This window comes from Tripterygium wilfordii, chromosome 21 (genome assembly GCF_013401445.1).
Source record: "Tripterygium wilfordii isolate XIE 37 chromosome 21, ASM1340144v1, whole genome shotgun sequence".
Taxonomy (NCBI): domain Eukaryota; kingdom Viridiplantae; phylum Streptophyta; class Magnoliopsida; order Celastrales; family Celastraceae; genus Tripterygium; species Tripterygium wilfordii.
The window spans coordinates 15,016,253-15,036,297 of NC_052252.1; the positions used below are offsets into that span (position 1 = coordinate 15,016,253).

The 20,045-nt window shown below is 37.4% G+C and overlaps 4 protein-coding genes across 5 annotated transcripts; 1 reads left to right on the top strand and 3 right to left on the bottom strand.

The window, feature by feature from the left end:
* Positions 1–320: 320 nt before the first annotated feature.
* LOC119988236 (TLC domain-containing protein 4-A-like) lies at positions 321–4,655 on the bottom strand. 2 transcript variants are annotated; one of them, XM_038833205.1, is made up of 9 exons: positions 4,181–4,655; positions 3,098–3,324; positions 2,808–2,896; positions 2,494–2,632; positions 2,020–2,094; positions 1,656–1,777; positions 1,511–1,586; positions 1,129–1,188; positions 321–796 (listed from the first exon to the last, which is right to left on the bottom strand). In XM_038833205.1, the coding sequence occupies exons 2-9, from the start codon at positions 3,233–3,235 to the stop codon at positions 668–670; spliced, it is 828 nt and encodes a 275-aa protein (XP_038689133.1). In that variant the 5' UTR covers positions 3,236–3,324; positions 4,181–4,655; the 3' UTR covers positions 321–667. The 2 variants fall into 2 exon arrangements, with proteins under 2 accessions (XP_038689133.1, XP_038689134.1); XM_038833206.1 differs by lacking the exon at positions 4,181–4,655 and adding an exon at positions 3,600–4,002.
* A 707-nt stretch (positions 4,656–5,362) lies between these two features.
* LOC119988239 (transcription termination factor MTEF18, mitochondrial) lies at positions 5,363–7,700 on the top strand. Its single transcript, XM_038833207.1, has 2 exons — positions 5,363–5,684; positions 5,893–7,700. The coding sequence occupies exon 2, from the start codon at positions 5,924–5,926 to the stop codon at positions 7,658–7,660; it is 1,737 nt and encodes a 578-aa protein (XP_038689135.1). The 5' UTR covers positions 5,363–5,684; positions 5,893–5,923; the 3' UTR covers positions 7,661–7,700.
* A 1,659-nt stretch (positions 7,701–9,359) lies between these two features.
* On the bottom strand, positions 9,360–11,514 carry LOC119989418 (BTB/POZ domain and ankyrin repeat-containing protein NPR1-like). Its single transcript, XM_038834924.1, has 3 exons — positions 10,517–11,514; positions 10,120–10,317; positions 9,360–9,936 (listed from the first exon to the last, which is right to left on the bottom strand). Exons 1-3 carry the CDS (start codon positions 11,427–11,429, stop codon positions 9,674–9,676), a joined length of 1,374 nt encoding a protein of 457 aa, XP_038690852.1. The 5' UTR covers positions 11,430–11,514; the 3' UTR covers positions 9,360–9,673.
* A 2,677-nt stretch (positions 11,515–14,191) lies between these two features.
* LOC119989098 (probable E3 ubiquitin-protein ligase ARI11) lies at positions 14,192–19,079 on the bottom strand. The gene is made up of 4 exons (XM_038834404.1): positions 18,884–19,079; positions 17,986–18,571; positions 16,401–17,161; positions 14,192–14,917 (listed from the first exon to the last, which is right to left on the bottom strand). Exons 2-4 carry the CDS (start codon positions 18,409–18,411, stop codon positions 14,536–14,538), a joined length of 1,569 nt encoding a protein of 522 aa, XP_038690332.1. The 5' UTR covers positions 18,412–18,571; positions 18,884–19,079; the 3' UTR covers positions 14,192–14,535.
* Positions 19,080–20,045: the final 966 nt, after the last annotated feature.

Below are 20,045 nucleotides of genomic sequence, written 5' to 3' on the forward strand. Positions count from 1 at the left end.
CGAAAGATTTAACAGATCTTTCTGGTCTCCGATGGTAGTTGGGATATTGGCTGATAATTGATATTTAGATAGATAAATATCTATCACAACCTTCAAAGATTAATGTACTGCCCTGCGTCTTTTCCACACGGTTTGATGATTTTTCAACGTTTGATCTGTAAAACATATATGTTCTTAATGCCCTCCTATGGCAATGGCAATGTGCAGACAACTTCTGCTATAGTTGATCCCACATATTATTAAGAGGAAAAAATCAGCCGCAATTGCTGCTGCCTCCATGAACACCAAGTCACTGTGAAAAAATTGCAACAGAGAGAAAGTTTTATGGCATCAAATATGACTGCCCCACCTTGACATATATTCTAATCGGACACCATATCCACTGCAGAAATCACCAGAACATAAAATGAACACAAGCCCACAGAGAGAGTACCTTTTATATGATTGTAAGAAACTCTGTGCAAGAGTAGGATAAAATTTGATGCTGAAATTTCGAGTTAAGTGGATCATATACATCAGCAGATTCCTCTACAAATCATATCACTGACAGTTTCTTCTTTTTGTCATTCTATTGTTTATAGAGTGAGCGGAAGGGGAGGATGAAATGGAAACTTGTATCCAGTATTAGAGGGAAATGTTAATTGCCACCTTGTCTGTTTCATGTGCATCACTGCTTCTTCGCCAGTGTTTTCTTTAAGCCCTTCAAAATCCTCCCAAACCACATTAAGTTCAGAATAGCTAGTGCTGTAGGAACCACAAAAACCAAGAGATAACCCATGATGTGCAACTGCATGACCTGCAAATCCAATCACACAAAACTCTCCTGGTCAGTCTGTTGTATCAATAATATAAAGGCACATTACGATGAGTCCTCGGAAGAAGTTGGTAAAACATCACCAAAATGTAAAATCCTTGCAGGAAAAGGAAAATAACATATTAAAAGAAGATGGAAGAGTTTAGAAAATCTTGCAAAACACATCATGAAATGTACCCGAGTGGGGAAAACAAGACTAGTTAAATTTTGTACAAATCAGTCTTCAATCACATCGAATAATGTAATAGTGCCAGTAGTGCCTATTTTCAGGAATCAAACTCAGAAAAGACACATTATTAGGGAGTCGGAATCACCTGATCATAGTGCCGGTAGACATGGTTAAACAAGTAAAGGAAGAGCAGGATTCTTGCAATCTGCATTGTAATTATTTATTCAGTAAGAATCAATTATAAATGTAATAAGTTAGAACTTAAAGAGTATAATTCCGTATTCAAAACAGAAACATAGTGTTTTTGGTACTCAAATCATCCCAAAAGTAGCCAAGAATTCAAAGTTGTTTCTAAAACATGAGAAAAGTACTCTGTTTTTCAAAGCTGAAAAGTATCAACTAATGATTTATGACAAATATGAACGATCATCACAAATGATTTTCTTTCTTCAATAGACCTAGAGAGAGGGGAGGAGGAACATCACTTTAACCGTGTTCCGATAAAAATCTATAGGACTCAAACTTACCAGCCAAAGAAAAAATATCAAAACACCATTAATGAGATATGCATTGGACCTCTTCATACCAGCAGTATCAAGATACCTACATGAGAACCAAGAGATGTATTAAATCAGAACCTCAAGCCCCAAATAGATTTCGTGAAATACTTACCATCTCATATTTATCACTGGGGTTGTCACCTCAGAGATGAGGACCATATATGTGTAAAGCTGCCCTTCTCCAGAAAACATAGAATATGCTACAGATATTCCGGAAAGAGAGTGATGGATGACCTGAAACCAAGTAGAACTTCAAGTCTTTGACAAGGCAAATGCCAGCTTAAAACTGGGGCTTTATGTACACATTTCCTGTAAAGTTTTTTTACAGCCAACTATGCTTTAAGATTTCCATAATACAAAAATAGCATACTTTTACAAAAGATAATGTCAGGAAATAGTTTTATACAACTTATTTTCAAAATAAAGGGCTAAATTATGCGATTCTTATTGCCTCCCGTTTCAGAGGACAGACTTACATACTCCATTCCACCCAAGGAAGGATATAGCCAAAAAATCACTCCAAGATCTGCAAAGAAGTACCCCACCGAAACCTGTAAAAATTATACAAACTTCACCATAAGCACTTCTTTCGAACAAGTAATATAGATTAACACAAAGAAAGGATGATGCAACAGTCAATAGGAAGTAGAAACAGCATCACAAAAGCCAGAGATGAGGAAGTCTAGCCTATTACGCTCCTACCAACATATAACATACAGGAAGTAAAATGTTGATTGCCTTGATTTCTTATGCATAGCTATTATGTTGATGAGGAAGCTGCTGTTCCCCTGAAAAATTTTGTTTCTCAAAGATAAAAATTGAGAGATGAACAAAAAAGAAAAGAAATGTAACACCTATCCAAGCCAAAAGTAACACAAGTAAGCCAGATATTAAAGATAAAAACAGGAGTGAGGAAAAAAAAAAGAAAGAAAAGTGTAACAAACACCTACCCCCAAGCCAAAAGCCGAGAGAGGTGAACTTCGGAAGGTAACAAGACCAAAATGCTGTCTGTCAGAAAAGAGATCTGACCAGAACACGAAGTACAAGGACATGGTTGTAATGAAAATCGCGTGAGCTGTAGATATACCACTGCCAAAGATTAAGGCATTGATCAATTGTTGACATAGATATGGAAATTGCAGTAAGAAAATAAGATGTGCATTTCTGCTGCCAAAGTTAGATGGTTCAACAAAATGATATGCACAGAGATTTTAGAAGAGAAAAGAATTGAAAAAGAAAGACAAAAACTGGAACACACACACACCGATTGTTCCACTCAATTCGCTGGATTTTTGTGAGACTAGAATAAGTCTTGAAGTAGAATGTGCTGATTAACTGTGTGAGATCATAGACCTGCAAGAGTGAGGAATCCTCATGAAAATAAGAGAAAAGCAGCAATAAGCCTGTTTAGGCTGATACATGATACACATGCACGACGAGATATACATGCATGATAAGATACCCAACAATAACAAATAAAAGCGAAAATAGCTTAGTCCAGCCAATAATACAACACATATAATTCAAATATCAAAGAGGAAAGATATACTATACCACTTTGCAAGCAAGTAAGCCACCAAGGATTGAAGTGTATGGAATGAAAGGATCTGCAAATAAGTATTTCTTAACCAGCACCTCAGCCTGATTTTGGTAAGACTTGAAAGCCACAACAGTCTTTTGGGGAACTGACATCCTAATGTAATTGTTACACCACAAACAGCATATCTCAATTTTCGTTCAGTACTCCTCTTTTCACCTCTTCATTTTGCTCTTTCCATAGCCTTCAAAATAAGAACTGGAAGTTAGTGACAAGAAAAAAAAAGACACCTTAATGCCACAAAAGACAAGTTTTTGAACAGTACACTTGAAATTAAAGGGGATATTCTATAGGTCTGTGGTGCGCTGCGCAATGAAATGCAGTATAGAATGTGGGACTATCAAAAAGAGAAAAACTTTGGCAAAATGATTGGTAAAACCAAAGAGGTGAATGACATGCAAAAATGACCACTGTGATAGTTGTCACTGGCAAAGTTTTCTTTCCGAGAAATCTGCTTACTTGTGCATGACCAGCACGGGGGCAGAAAGCTACACCCAATCATGCCAAAGTAGCACAAAGCTAACAGCAATCAAAAATGCAAAGCGAGAATCAAGAAATCGGTCCGGCAAAGAACCAACAGTTTTTGCAGAGCTTCCTCAACCTTCAGTGAGTTTTCTTAGTAACAGCAAAAAGTTTATGAATCCCTCTCAGGAGGAGAACGACATATGTTCCTAACAAATGCTTCCATTACATCACAAGAAAAGCATATGATCAAACTATATTAATGAGATCAGATCCCCAATAAAGAACCGTGGGAAGTAAGATCAAGCTACAATTAGTTAACTGCAGCTAGCAGCACAAAACTAAAGAAGCACTACGGTGGAAATCCTTTGCAACTGACAAAAAAATGTCCAACTCCTAACAGGAGAACCAAATGATTATCTGTATGCAATTGCCAAAAACCAAAATAAACAAAAAATATTAAAATGCACCCCATCAAACGTAAATAAATCAACACACACACTACACCCCAAATTATAATAGAAGGCACGAATGTGTATAAAGTAAAGAACTTTCAAAAATCTAATCGAATAGCTTACCTTAAGCGTCAATGCCCACATCGTGACACAGAAATCACAAAAACCCCTCTAAACAAGGGCAACGACTGACCGGTTCTCCGGGAAAGCAGAGGTGAATACGCGCAAATGGATGCAAAATGCACCACTCTAAATCCCCAAATCAAGAGCAAATAGCTAGTGGGTATTTAGGATTAGGAGTAATGGAGAACACTTAATAAGGAGATATAGAACCGCAATCAATACAATTACTCGATTTGGGTATTCGGAGCAAATAAGGTAAATCCAATCAATAAAAACCAGATACAGCGAAGGTTGAGAATCAATAGAAAACTGACAATGACCGAAGGGGTATTTAAGGAGACACCAATAGAGAAGTTAATCGAAACGTAAGCATCATGAAATACACGGCTAGATAGGAATCTGTAACTGAATACAGTAAGGGGGAGAGAGAGTGTTAGTGAGAGAGCAGTGCATTACGTGTGCCGTGTGCCGTGTGCCGTGTGCCGTGTGCCGTGTGCCGTGTGCCGTTTCTTTTACGTTTGGTTGGCGAGTTTCTTTTTATTAACGCAACCCAAAGGCCACTTAATAGCTCTTTGGCCAATTTTAAACTCGGAATGTTCACGCTGGACACAAGGGATGACTAATTTAGTTGAGAAAAAAAATTTAGTGTGCAAATAAGAGTGGGCTGAGGTATAAAATGAGACTCTTAACCCTTCTCAAGAAGTAGCTCGTGTTATTGACACTTCGCTTACAAAACGTATAAATCCCAAAGAATTATTTTTTATTGGCTAAAATGCTCGACCTAAGAGATCTGTTACCTCTATACCCGACAATATAACCATTAGACTAATGCTAAATTGTGAATCTCCCTGCTCCCTTAATGGTTGGATGATTTGGGTCTCCATGAGAGATTGGCAAATGATAATGCAAATTATGCAATTTCATTAACACTTTTTGTTTGTTTGGTGAATTAGCTAAATAGTTAAATATCAAGATTATAAAAAAAAAATGTTCCCACTTTATAAACTAAACGTGCAGAAGAAAAAGTTTTTTTTTAAATACTATTGAGAAATAAGTCTATTTGAAATTGAATTTTATGCACACAAAAACCCAACCAATCGTCAACCTAAGCATCTCTATTTATATTCACTTGGAGCAATTTCTTTTCTTTTTTTTTTACATATTCGCTTAGGGCATGTTTGGCATGTAAAAATAGTTAAAAACCCCTAATCCCCTTCTCTTAACCTGCCGAGGCAAGGTATAAGCGCAGCCTTCATGTTTCAAGTAGGCCCATCCTCTTCTATCTCCCTCCTCCAGAAACGCCACACGCTGCCTCGGTCTCAAAAACCTTTCTTTCCGTTGGGTTTTGGTGTTTTGGCCATTCATTGTTTTGTGTTTCTCAAAATTCTCAGAAAAAATTCAACCTTTTCCAATCAGTCCCTGGCTGTGTACTTCAGATGCTCCCAAAACTCGCGAGACTCCATTAGTTCAGTTCCTGAATTGGTTGTGATTGTCCAAATTCCAGGTGATATGCTCCGCCACTTCTCATTTTTCAGCTCACGCTGTGTTTGATTTCATTAGCTGTCTCTGCATATATTTGATTTACCCACGATTTTTCTAAACTGAAAATTGCTTTCGAGTAGGATTATGTAACTTCTCACTCTGTCCGATAAATGTTATTAGCTGAAATTACCCAGTTCATCTCTCTCTTTGGTTGCCATGATAATAACCAGAATCCACAAAAGGGTCTCGAGATTCTATGAAATGATTACACAACTCCACCATCTTGTTGTTGTATCTCCTGTTATTTACCTAAGGGCCCGTGATATGCAAAACCTATATCCAGTTTCCCTTCAAGTTCGAGGCTTTGGCGGCACAGGACATACCCTTGATTCAAAAATCTCATGCTTTAAGTCAACTCGGCCACCAAGTCCACTTTTTGCTAGCCGTGTATCTCGGGTTGCTAAAACTGAGGCTCAAGATGTGCTCTTTGATTACCTGCATTGTACTAGGAGCTATAGTTTCACTGATGCTGAGCATATCAGCAAGAACTCCCCTCGTTTCATTCAAGACTTGCTATCCAAGATTGACAGTGAGAAAGATGTTGTAAGATCCTTAACCAAATTTTTAAGGTACAATCCTATCAATGAGTTTGAGCCGTTCTTTGAGAGTTTGGGTTTGAGCCCATCTGAGCTCCCTTCTCTTCTTCCACGGAACTTGATGTATTTGAATGATGATCACCTTATGCTTGAGAATGTTCATATTTTATGCAATTATGGGATTCCTCGTGGTAGAATTGGTAGGATGTACAAGGAAGCAAAAGAGATCTTTGGACATGATTATGGGGTTCTGGCTTTGAAACTTCAGAGTTATGAAAATTTGGACTTAAGCAAAAGCACAGTTATAAAGCTGGTCAGTTGTTGTCCATCAGTTTTGGTTGGTGGTATCGACACTAATTTTGTTCAAGTTCTTGAAATTTTGAAGAAATTAAAGTTGAGAAATGACTGGATTGGGGGATATTTAACTGGTAAATGCACATATAATTGGAGGAGAATTCTTGATACCCTGGATTTCCTTGAGAAAGTTGGTTACCGTGAAGATCAGTTACTTGATTTGCTTAAAAACAACCCGGCACTAGTGTTTGAAGGTTCGGGGAAGAAGATTTATATATTGTTTGGCCGGCTGGTCAAGTTGGGTCTCAAAATGGATGAAGTTTATTCTTTATTCATACAAAACCCAAAACTATTGCTGGAAAGATTTGCCAAAAATCTTTTGCATGCAATATATTTCCTGTTTTACATTGGAATGACAGCAGAAGACGTTGCAAGCATTGTATCAATCCATACAGAACTTGTGTTTTCGTGTTCCTTGAAAGGACCAAAAACTGTTTGTAAAGAACTGAAAGTTGGGAAAGATGGTTTATGCGAAATTATAAAGGGAGACTCATTGAAGCTGTTCAGTTTAGCGTCTAAATCAAAAGTCAAAAGAAATGAGCAGGTAGGCTCCCAAGATCCAAGAAAGCGTATGGAAAAAACAGATTTTTTGTTGAGATTGGGGTATGTCGAGAATTCGGATGAGATGATGAAAGCTTTAAAACAGTTCAGAGGCAGAGCTGATCAGTTACAGGAGAGGTTTGATTACTTGGTTCAAGCCGGTTTGGACTTCAATGTTGTGTCTAGCATAATTAAACAGGCTCCAATGGTTCTTAACCAGAGCAAAGAAGTAGTGGAGAAGAAGATTGATTGCTTAACAAAATGTTTAAATTACCCACTTGAGTCTGTGGTGGCTTTTCCAGCCTACTTATGTTATGATCTAGAGAGGATTAAGCATAGGTTTTCAATGTATGTTTGGCTAAGGGAGAGAGGTGTAGCAAAGCCCATGTTATCCTTGAGCACCCTTCTCGCATGTTCAGATGCACGGTTTGTAAAATATTTTGTAAATGTACATCCAGAAGGCCCAGCCATGTGGGAAAGCTTGAAGAAATCATCAACTGCAAGCTAAGGCTAATCTATCCTCGTATTATATAGATGTGGTTCTACTAGTCCATTTTTTGCACATTTATTTGCAATTAATTTAATTTTCTAACAATATGAAATTATGTGTTCTTCTTGTGATCAATTCTTTAATGGCTAAACTGAACTTCATCATTATTTCTTATAAAGGTTGTGTTTATTACTTGCTGAGCTTGCAGTACTAAGGTATCTAAAGTATATATATATTTTTCCATACTAACACGTGTTATGATGTTTCTAATGTGTCGAAAATGAACTTATGGTTGGGGAAGTTTTTGATAGAGTCTGCTTTAGACATGGAAAGAGAGTATTTGTTTTTGTTTTGTTTTGCGGAGCCTTCACATCAAGCTTATAGTTTGCTCCTGTCTGACTCCTACAATCTGGAGTCACTTTTGGGCAAAGCCTAGGGGATGTAATTTTTACTTCCACGAGTTCGGCTACATCAATGAATATCGAGAATTTTAAAACTACTTGTTATGTTAGTTACAATGATTTTCTCTTCTTTTTTCTCTTTTTATGCGTAGGACTCTCATGCAGTTCGTGCATTAATCTTGATTGATCTCTTTCCTATGTATTTTCTTATCACGCTTATTTGGTTCAGCGATTTTATCCTTTATGCTACTTGATCCTTGTAAGCTCGAAAGAGATTATTTAGAACTGTTTGATATCCATATGCATGATGCTGTGTCTATTCAGAGAGAAAGGTGTATGGTTCTGAGTTTTGTATGGCCCCCCAACTCTGATTGGGAAATGGTGTCTTGTAGAAGTTTAAAGATGTATTGAGCACTTGTGATCAGACTAAAAAAAGAGTTCAGGCATCTTGAAAATGTCATCAGTTTGTTTGTTTAACAATTGCTATCAGCAAAAGACAGTATTTGCTTGTCGCTTGGAATAATCTTTCAAGAGTTCAACTAAACATTCAAACATTGTTCTTGAGATGAGAATGAGCTGTGCTCGCAGACTTATTACTATTTTGAAATAGTGCCGTTAGTTAGTTTGTTTTACGTTGATTGTTCAGCAATGCAAATTGTGTGGCATTCCCCTCATAAGTATCTACTATAGAGGAATCTGAACAACGAGTAGTTGGATGAGATGGTGAACTTGATCGTGATAACTCTTAGCGCAAACGAGAGGTCGTGAGTTCAATCTCATAGGTGTTAATTTGAGAAATGGCCTTGCTCATACTTGCTTGTTCTATTGTTACCTTGCGTTATCTCCCTAGGTTGGTTCTACTTTTTTTTAAAAAAAAAACACTGGCTCATAAGTGTTGCAATCAGTCGCCGGTTACTGATGCACATTATGCCTCCCCTTGGATATGCTGTGGTCCTATTGAACGATTAGGGAATAAAGCAACCCACTTTTTTGGGACTAAAATTCAAGCTAAATCTCTCCAGTAATTAATTCCTCCTCTTTTAGGTCCTGTTCAAGATTCCTTCACTCCAGTAAAGGAACCATCTTCCGTTTTAGTACTCAAGCAGAAAAGATTCCGATTTGACCTGCAATGTTTGCGCGTCATTTTCCAGCAGCAAATCCGGCAGCCACTTTCAGACCAAATTAGGCAACATAGAGCCCAAGATAAAAATGAAAAGCTCGTTCCTTCAATGGTTGTATCGAATTGGCTACCCCCAGAATGGTTATCCAAGTTAACTCAGTAAGAAAATGTGCATAATTTGGTAATAGTATGACCATGCAGAAATCCAACTTGTCAATATGTTGCATAATTACTTCCAATTCACAGTGGAATGAGGTACAAAAATATGAAATGTGAATGAACAACTTGCAACTTGACTTTGTCAATGTCCTTTACGGCTATCATCTGATATCCTATAATTCTCAAAGCATTAAGAGCTCCTCGCTACAACTTCCACATAGTTTACAAAGGGACTTCCGTCCACAATAAAGCTGTCCAGAAGAGCGGAGTAGAGCAGGCAGACTGTCAGAGAGGATTTCTACACCAAAAAATTTGAACTAAATGCCAGGCATAGACATAGTTTACAAAACTTCACAATTTCCGAAACTTTTTGGTGAGACCATCTTTTAAAGAAGAAGATGATGAAGAGGGCGACAACCCAGTGCGTCTAATTTCAGCCTTGTCCTTATCAAAAGCCTTTTGGACATCATCCTTAAGCTCCATGAAGCATGACTTCTTGATATGCTGCTCATCTGTGGTGCCCTTTTCGAGGTGAAACAGGTCAGGAAGGTCATCCTCTATGAATTTATCAAGCACCTCTGAGCAATTAGGGAAATAGCGCCGACCCGTCTCCACTGCCATCATGGCAACAAGATAGGTTAATAGAGAGTAATGGTAACAATGAAAAGTCAGTCATTTGAGGATATAAATCATTTTAACCTATTAAGAGAGGAATATGGTAAAAATGACTTATCTACACACCACAAAATTTTTTGAGAAAATCTACCTTGTAATCAAGATCAGAGAAAAGGTATTACCTGTTTTCATGAGGGCTATCAAGCGAGTTAGAAGTCTTTTGTTGCGCATTATAGGGGTCTCATTTAGGTCGACCTCCCTTAACTCCCCTCTTGAACCTTTTGATGAAGCAAGATCGACAAACTCAGAGGTTGTCTCAGCATTTGCAATGTCCATGGCCACCTTGGCTTCAGCAGGGAAAAATAATCGTGCAAATGCCACTGTAAAGAACAACACAAATATCATCCAACCATTCTAAATAAGGCATAAAAGATACGTATCAGAATCAATAAGAACCACAACTAAACAGTAGGCCAAGGCACATTCAAATTACAAATTAATTTCATAATGGGAGACTTGGCATTTGCAAATGTGAAATTCCATTGAGATCAAGCCCAAATAATGTTCAGCATATTATACCTCTATTTTCTAGGTAAAAAAGCTTCACGTGCAGATCCTCGTCCCCTATTTGGGAATCGATAGTTACATCCCCAGCCAATGGATTTCTCCGGATTTCTCTCTCTAAAACATCAATACATAGCCTGTCTTTATTTGCTTCCTGACCCTGTGCTGTTTTTGCATGATAATCTTTTGGCCTTGTTAACCTTCGGCAAATGCTAACAGCGCTTTGCCCATCTGATGTTGATTCTACAGCAGAAGCCCCTTTGTTCAAAAGGGACACAATCACTGATGGCTCTCTACGCATTGCAGCAACATGGAGAACTGTATAACCTCGAGAATTGCGAAAGTTGACATCAGCCAAACCCAGGCTGAGCACCTCCGTTACAATTTTGGGGTCACAGTATGCAGCAGCATAATGGAGAGCATTGGCATCATCTAAAGTTACATCAGACTCAGTAAGAAGGAGCTTTACAAGTTCAACATCATCCGAGTCTAACGCCTTGTGTATTTTCCTAATTCTCTTTTCATGCAAGGGGTCAACAGCTTCTGTATTTTGTTCTGCAGATACCGAGTTGCGGCGAATCAGTTTGATTTCTTCCACAACTTCATAAGGAAGCTCTTTCTCAATGGAGATGATATCAAGATTTGATCTTGCTACTCTATCAACACACTGAGTACGAAGCTGACTTGATTGACAATGGAAAGCAACCAAAAGAATTGGGATAACATCATCCACCAGAGCCTTTCCAACAAAGTTAAGAAGGCGTCTCTGTAAATACATGTAGCATCTAATTAGTAATGCCTTTTCTTGGTATAATGCAAATTTATGATGCAGTTTGACACATGAGAGAATAGGCCCAAGACCCTTTGCTTCTTCCAACCACAATGTACACAGAAAAATGGCCTTCCACAGTACTAATGAAAGATTCATAATCAATCATATTGCACATTTAGTTCTTATGAACCACTCTACACCAGGGCAGTTAATAACATCCTTTTCTATGGTCCTCAGATATCCTTTACTGTAAAAAGTAATATTAGTTCTAAGGTAAAAGAGGATGATGTTGAACTTGTAAAGCTCAAAGAGGATGATGGTTCAGATGAAATAGCCATGTCTACTCCCAAAAACTTCAGTATCATATATCCCGCATATACATAATAGTATCAAGAGTTGAGAGCTACGTATACAAGCATCCTAACAATAGGAAAATCAGAAGGACCTAAAGGAAGGAAACTAACATTGAAAATATGTACTATTATACATATCAAACAAACTGAATCGGGGAAGGACAATCTGATTTTGTTTAGAATAGAACAGTGTGATCGGTAACACTGAAAAATAAAAAGTTCTTCTACTAACGAAGATTATTCATAACTCAAACACTTGGGTATCAGAAATGAAGTATACAGGACGATAATACACAACTCCAATAAGGAGTCCCCTTAAAGAAGATTATCGGTTACTATTGAAAAAGTATGGCAGAGTCAGAGCAAGGAATCTATAAACGAAGAGCTGCAAGATGAATCAATTTTCACCATTATTTCTCCTATAGCAGTAGAAGAACCAAAGAAATGATGGAGCAAGGCCAAGAAATGCAACTGCCTGAATTTCCATGAGAATCTAAGCAGCATAATAACAGTAATACCAAAAAACAGTACCAACCCAGAAAATCAATACACGAACCACAGAAGAACCAATAACTTGTTATTGCAGTAACACCCAAATCCACCGGAAACACAGCAACGGATCGGATCTAACGCCGCATGAGAAAAGAAGGGCATGTCAAGCAGAAGCCAAATAAAAGGTTGTACGGCCTGCAATCATGAGAAGAGGACGTCCCGAATTCGTAATAACGAAACTTCAGTTTTCGCAATCAAAGTCACAGACACACCCACCAAGCACACAAACACAGAGAGAGAGAGAGAGAGAGAGAGAGAGATCTTTTTTGGGTAATTAATTGATTTTGTGAATTATGAAGCACGGGTCCGAAAGGGCAAGGAAAGTCGTTAGGAAGATGATGTAGTCGTTTTAGTGACGGTGGTGCTGGCGTCGACGGCCGTAGCTGGGCTCTGCTTACGCAAATGGTGGCGTCACTTTTATTAATTGTTGGATTGGTACGTAAGACCAAACAAAGTCTTATATGTCTTTTCTTTCAAAAAATAAATGTTCTGATTTTTTAAAGCAGACAAGGGCGTGTTTGTTAAGAAAGATGAGGTCTACAAAATATATGAATTTATCTGATTTTTAATGCATGTGAATTTCGGGGGATTTATACATTTGTGGCCACACATTGTATTTTAACTCAATTTACATTGTCGTTAGATGTGAAATTTATGTGCACCCAGATATCCAAATGACACTTTTGTATGTTACTATTCTCAATTACTAAAAAAAAGGGTATTAATTTAAAAGTGCCAACTGAAAATTTTGTATTTTAAAATTCATGATCAAAGGTGTTGAATGATGCCCTAGACTCAACAATCACCAAAAGTCCTCTTTTTTTTTTTTAACTATGTGATTTGAACTCTCAAAAGCAAAACAGTTTGGATTGGGCTTGACGTCAAGACTCACATAAGGGGAGATGACAAATTGGGCTTGGCCCAATTTGAAAAGCTAGCAGATTAAAGAGTGGGCCTTTCTCACTTCAAAATCAAGTCGCCTTACATAGGCCTACGTGTTTGCAAGCTCAATTGGAAAGCCTTGGGCTAGCAGCTAGGTTTCCGTCATGCCATATGACGGGTAAATGTTATTTTTAGTTACGAACATATCGCCACAATAGGATCTTGCTGGCTTCTCTTCTTCACTTGCAATTAAAAGTCAATCCCTAAGATCGAGTCCACATATAAGCCTAAGATTAACCCTACATAACAACCAAGGAATTAAGTTCCCATATTGTGGGACTAGGACTATCTGTGGGGCCACAAATAGACTTTTGTTGGTCCATACTTTAAGAAACTTGGATGCTGAGTCAAGTTGCTTCTTGCTTATACCCTCCAAATTCAACATCTCCAATCCAAAAATGATAGTAGGTAAGCCCATGTGAGGAACTTCTAGTGCCAAAAGGCATGTAATTGGTAGTAGGTAAGCTCATATGAGAATAATTTTATGTTGTAGTAGTGAAAAGCTGGACAAAGAAAGAGACCATTGAGAAAGTTGTGCTTTGAGATGGACAGAATTTGTTTTTGTAAATAATTAGTGTCAATGAGACTAAATCTTGGTAAGAAACTTGCACTAGAACTGGATGCCTCATTGAGTTGAGTTGAGCATCAATACAACCACATGATTGCCTCTCTTCTCTTGGCTACGATATCGAATTGAATGCAACCGAAAAGGGCAGCCGAATGTGTGAGAATTAAATTCCAAAATCATCAGAAAATGTGTCGTTTAAAGGAAACCAAACTGGGATAACCCAATTGGTTATCGGTTTCATGGTACGATCCCTGGTGGGATTTATCTCCATTAGGTTTCGTGCTAGACCACAACCCAACTTATCTATAAGCAGTTGCGTGCGCATCATGTTCAGCCTGAGTTTATGCTCAACTTGACTATTCAAAATAGGGAAGTCCGGTGGTATGTCATCCGTTAAAAAAAGTATTGGTTAAAGGAAACATCTATCTAAATGATGTTTCAAAATAGAAGGTCAATAAGCCAACTCTACACACCCAAGAACAAGAAGAAAAGGACAATAGAGGTCGTAAGAGCAAGTACAAACAAAGCATAAATAAAATGACAAGATTTGTTTCCCTTAATCTCCTTTAATTGACTTCATAATCAATTGCTTTTTCTATCTATTCAACCCTTCTCTCTTAAGAAGAATGTATTTCACTTCTCTCAGTCATATGACCTGAGTTCAGGGCATATATGTAGTGTGCAGTAATTAAGAGTACATGGAATAGAAGTGCAAGTTTGCACATTCCCAAGTAAATGATAACGAAGTGGTGAGTGTGAGAAACACTTCTACCTCCGTCACATGCAGCTGCTGGAAAGGAAAGCCAAATAACTAGTTACCCAAGTTCTGCATACTCGTATATTTGCTTCACTGGATGAAGTCTTCGTAGTAATTGTCACTTATAACAGAAACGAACCTCTCGAGCCATGGGAGCTGATGAAGATCCTTCATGGTATCCACGTATGAGTCTGTACAACGAGGTGGAGACTGGCACGGATTATGGTCACTCAGACTGAAACCCCCAGAGAGGAATCTCTGGATAAGTGCCAGTTGTGACTTCTCTTGGTCTGAGTATCCATCCATGATCATAGGGAGTGAATTGAAAGCCTCCCATGCCCATTGTTCTGATTCTTGAACTGAGTGAGAAACCAAGTCCTCGGAATTGTTATCATCCCAAAAGGCACACTGACAAGTCTGTTGGCCATTCCTGTATTCAGCACCGCATGAATAACAGAACTCATGCCTACACCTGTAAGAATTGAAGACATGGAATTTAATTTAAGAACATCAGGCCATGGACCGGAGAATGGTGGACAAAAGCATGCAAGCGAAATAAAGGTCCACCTCCGATACAAATAGCAAGGACAAGATGTCCTCGGATTAAGATAAAAAGGAAACATAGATAACCCCAACAATAGATTTTGCTAAAAGGGCAACAATGAGGAAACTTATTCCAGTGCATATCTGAATCATTTCATTCTTTCATAATTTCAAAAGTGGTTTCAATATGAGATTACCAGGAATTTTAGATAAATAAAATCTCAAATGGGGGATAGGAGTGTAGTGGCACAGTGAGAGAGAGCGCCCAAATAAGAAAGTGGAACACGATACAGAAACAGCAATTTATCCAGCTTGTTAAAAGTTAAAATTGCTCATAATAATCTGGCTAAAGGCTAATCATATCTAGTAGAAGATACCACACAGAAAGAATGAGGTTGATAAACCTTTCACCCACATCTCTTTTGAGACATCAATGTCACGGAGATTCACTTCGGTTAAAATCAACTCAAAACTACGAAAAGTTTATATGCTACTACAGGAACTCCCAGATAGCTGGAGGCCTTCTAAAACACTATCCCACTTCTGTTCAGGCCCGTTTACAATAGACATGTTCTTAGTTCTTACTGTCTCTAGCCAAATGATATTTTCCCTTCTTTTGCATTTCTGTGTGTATGATTTCAATTGACTTCTCTATGGCAGTTCACCCAAATGCTTTAGTTACATTTGAATAACTGTCGTCGATGATGTACCATGTTTATATCCTTAATCAACCACCTAAATCTTACTCTAACTACTCCCTTTTCCACCTTGCTATAATCCAAGTATTACCCTATTCCTAAAGCTACACATAGCCCTAATTCATTCCCATAATTCTCAACTCTAAATCTCCACAATTCTTATTTGGGAAGGCTAGCCAAAAGCACCCGTATGGTGTAAACTGCAAATCTGTCTAGCATAACAAGGCTTCTCTACCGTTTCCTAAAATCCCCAACCTCATTTTTAATCCTCTAGGAAACTATGTATTATTTGTCACATGAGGGTGCAGTGGTGCACACATCCTGTTTAGGTTTATAAGAGCCGCAAACAAACAATGGTATCATAAAGGTATTCTAACAAATAACATATGCAAATGACTAAACATTTAGGCCTCATATGTAATTATTTAAATAGGTCATTACCATATGCTAATCAAGTATTCCGAGATTTATCTCGATTTTGACCTACGGTCGCACATTCTGAAGTGATAAATTGACATAAATTTTGAAATTAATAATTACGCAAGGAAAGCAAAAAATCATAAATAAGGGTAGCCACGCAACATTTACTGGGATGCGATGAGTGGAATTATATATCTTCAAGATAACACAGTGGGGAGCCCAATTCCTGATGCATTCAATGGCCTTATTCTAATGCATGGCAATATGTACCAAAAGAGAGAAGAAAAATCTTACAAGCAGGTCATGTGGTAGCAACCTTGAGCGAGCTCGATCATCCTACGGCACTGTTGGCAACGCCTCCACCTCTGATTTTGTGCCAGGCGATGCAAAGTAATGTCTGCAGCATCTCTCTCCTCCAATGGGAGGCACTGGTACTCTTCACAACTCATTGAAGAATGCCAAGGAACCCCACATTCCACACAGATAAACCTCTGACAAACGGGGCACTCAACACAGCTGTTATCCGACTGACTTGATGAGCTCGCCCTGGCAGACAAACATTCATTGGGATCAAAGAGCACAGAGCAACTTGGAAATGGACAGTACATTTTATCCGAGTGAAGAACATCTGCTTCTTCAAGGGCCTTCTCAAAATATTCATAAGAAACGTGAGGAAGAAACAATCTGCATTCACCAGTCGATATGTAATATTTGCATCCCAACTGAGGGCATCTAACAGGTACTTGAGATGATTGTACTTTTCCATCAACATAGGTCCTCATACAATGAGAACAGAATTCGTGGGAACACTTCATCGTAATCATCATTGATGATGGTTTGTCTTCACAGCAAATGGAACAGTTTTCCAGTACTTTATTTCCCTTGGAAGGAGAGGAGACAAGCCCAACTGCTACTTTTGCTAATTGCAATGGTATCTCGAGCTTAGCACTGGGAACAAGCTTTAGCACAAAAACATCCAGGTTATTTGCATGTTCCAAAATCCTTTGCCTGAGTGCTACCAGAATCGGAATCTCTAATTTTTTCTCATGGGCAATCTGTCAAATTTCATGTTGCCAAGACACTAAAATGTTACACAACCAAAATAGATTATTGGTGTTATGATATCATAAGCAAAAGAAAAACTCAAAAACTGATGCTCAAAGATGTAAACAAACTGCATCATAAAATTAATGGGGTAGAGATTTTAAGATTTTATAAGCTCAAAATCAAAGATTTAAAATAACCCAAGTTTCTAAGTTATTAAACAGGCAATAGCATTATTGTTTTCAAGGATAAATTATATAACACGACAGAAAGAATAGTCATTCTTCTTCCTGTAAACAGTAAAGAAGTAGACCTTTGAAAAACATAACTGCTAAGTTCTAAGAAATAAACATATACAAATAGTTTGCCAGATAACACAAAGAGATTGAAACGGTAGTCCTCTAAAACTATTGGATGAAGCAAAGTTTCAAGAATTCATATAATTAGAATATTTCTAACTTCCATTTTCAGATGGGAACAAAAACAGACTCCCTTCAACTTTTTCCTCATAGTCAGTGAAACATGATATTATCAGGCCTTTGTGATACAAGGATGCCCATTAAATTACCTCTGTTGTTGTACCTATTAAATATATTAGTACCTGGAGACCAACTATCATAACTATGGCCTTCCTATTCTAAACTTTGATACAGCAATACTAGAGCAAAGTAAGTCTTGAATTTTGAGAATTAGATATACTTGGAAAAACTTGCATCACAAAGGTCTTTCTTGAATATCTGTGACCACTAAAATCTCATATTCAAATATTTAAAATCAGTACCAAATCTAAATCCAAAAGTACAAAAGAACTTAAATCTTGAGATGGGAAGTTAACCTGATCATATAACAACTCAGAATCAGTGAAAGCATACACACAACGGATTTTGCTCCGCACGGCCTCTGCCAGTCCATCCATCAAAGCTAAATAGTCCGCCACAGATTCCTCAACATAGAATTGAAGCTCCTTTTGCACCTGAATAGTAGGAAAGTCCGCTGACCTTTCAATAACCACCCCAATCCCGGAGAACCCAGAGCAGGAATCTTCAGCCTTGGCAATTGAAATGCCCTTGAAATACATCTTGACCGAAAATTCATCTAGATTATCCAGCTGCTCTTCCTTTGCCAATACTTCGTTGTCTTTCCAAACTTGCTCATCATCGTCATCTTCACAACAACTTCGAAAGTCTTCCTCATCATCTTCCCTCAAGAGTTTCACATAAGACTCATCATTGGAAATCTCTAGTCCCTCCATTTTCAGCATCAAATTTCCCCAACTTGCACACAATTCTGCAACTCTTTGGACTTCAGGTTGCAATCGATATCAAAATCTAAGAACGACCAACCATGAAATTATCCAGATCTCTGAATTTGAGGTCCAAAATTAGAGAGAGATGTTCATATCCACTGGAGATCCTTCAGCCCTGTTTCAAGAATTGATATCCAAAAAAGAGAAAGAAAATCGTCAAGCGACCTGTCAAACAACGATCTTCCAGACCCTAAGTCTAAATCAAAATCTAACAAATACCCATTAACAAATTCATAAAAAATTCCAAACTTTAGCCATGATGTCCCCCGTAAATCAACAAATCAACCCAAACAAAACAAACCCAATATCCCCAATCTATGTTTACTGAAACAAAAGCAAAGAAAGAGATTAAAAAAACACTACTCACAAAATATAGTATTCGCTAAAAAAGGGTATAATCGAAAGACAAGAAGTGAAGCTTCCATACCGTGAAGGTGTTTGTGAATTGTGAGACCTTATCTGGAGGGAGAGAATTAAAATCTGATGCTGATTCCTTTATACAGAGCTAAACCTATAAACAAAAACCATAAAACCAATCTGACAAGTGCCGCCTCTCCTGTATGTGCTTTTCACTACAGCAAATGTGCAAAATGTACAAGTTTACTCTTGCTTAAATTAAGAAGAAAAAAAATTATGTGAATGTCAGCTGTTTCTGGTCAATTTCCTTTGCTTTGCTGGCTATATTGCTTGTAGATACAGTTTTTATAAATTTTTTTTTTATTCTTTTGATAAGCTAGATACATTTGGTCTTTTACAGTTCTCAATATTAAAAACTGAATTATATTCCAACTTTAAATTAAAATATTGTTTCGCAACTAATCAGGAACAAACTCTGCTACTTTGAGAACCCTGCTCTGCTACTTCATAACCATTTCTCTAATGACGGATTCAATTTTGAATTAACCATGAGAATAATCACGATTACAAGTATTAAACTGTTATTACTTATTAGAAAGTTTGAAAATTTTCTTTTTTTCCCAATATCACACATAACTACATAAGGCTAAGAAATACAAATCATTCCTACACTTTAAAAGTTGTAATGAAAATATGAAATGAATCCGCCAACATATAATTAAATTAAATATATGAAAGTTGGGGCCTCCAATATATTCTCTCTCTCATTCACCAACATAAATAAAACTTATAAAATAGTAAAATACAGCTTAAAGAAATACAAAATAAAATATAATAATACCAATAAAATTAAAAGATTCTGAGTCAGAAAGTTCTGCCTTAATAAACCTATGCACATGGTGTTTGTCGTTTGATGAGAAAATTTCAAACCTTGTTTTTGACTTTTTGACATTAATTAATTGTTATTATCGAAAGGAAATAAAAAAAAAAGTTACACTGCAAAACAAGATTGTACTAGAATCGATAAATCAGACAATAATGATTACCCACTCTATCTTTCTAATTTAATAATTACACATTTACACCCCAGTTTTTATTTTTTGTGCTGGTAATCCAGTCTCTTATCTTTCTAATTTAATAATTAGACCCCAGCTTTTGTTTTTTGTGGGTAATCCAGTGCAGAAGATTTACTGTTGATTATTTAAATTATATTGATTGGGTGGTTATGGTAG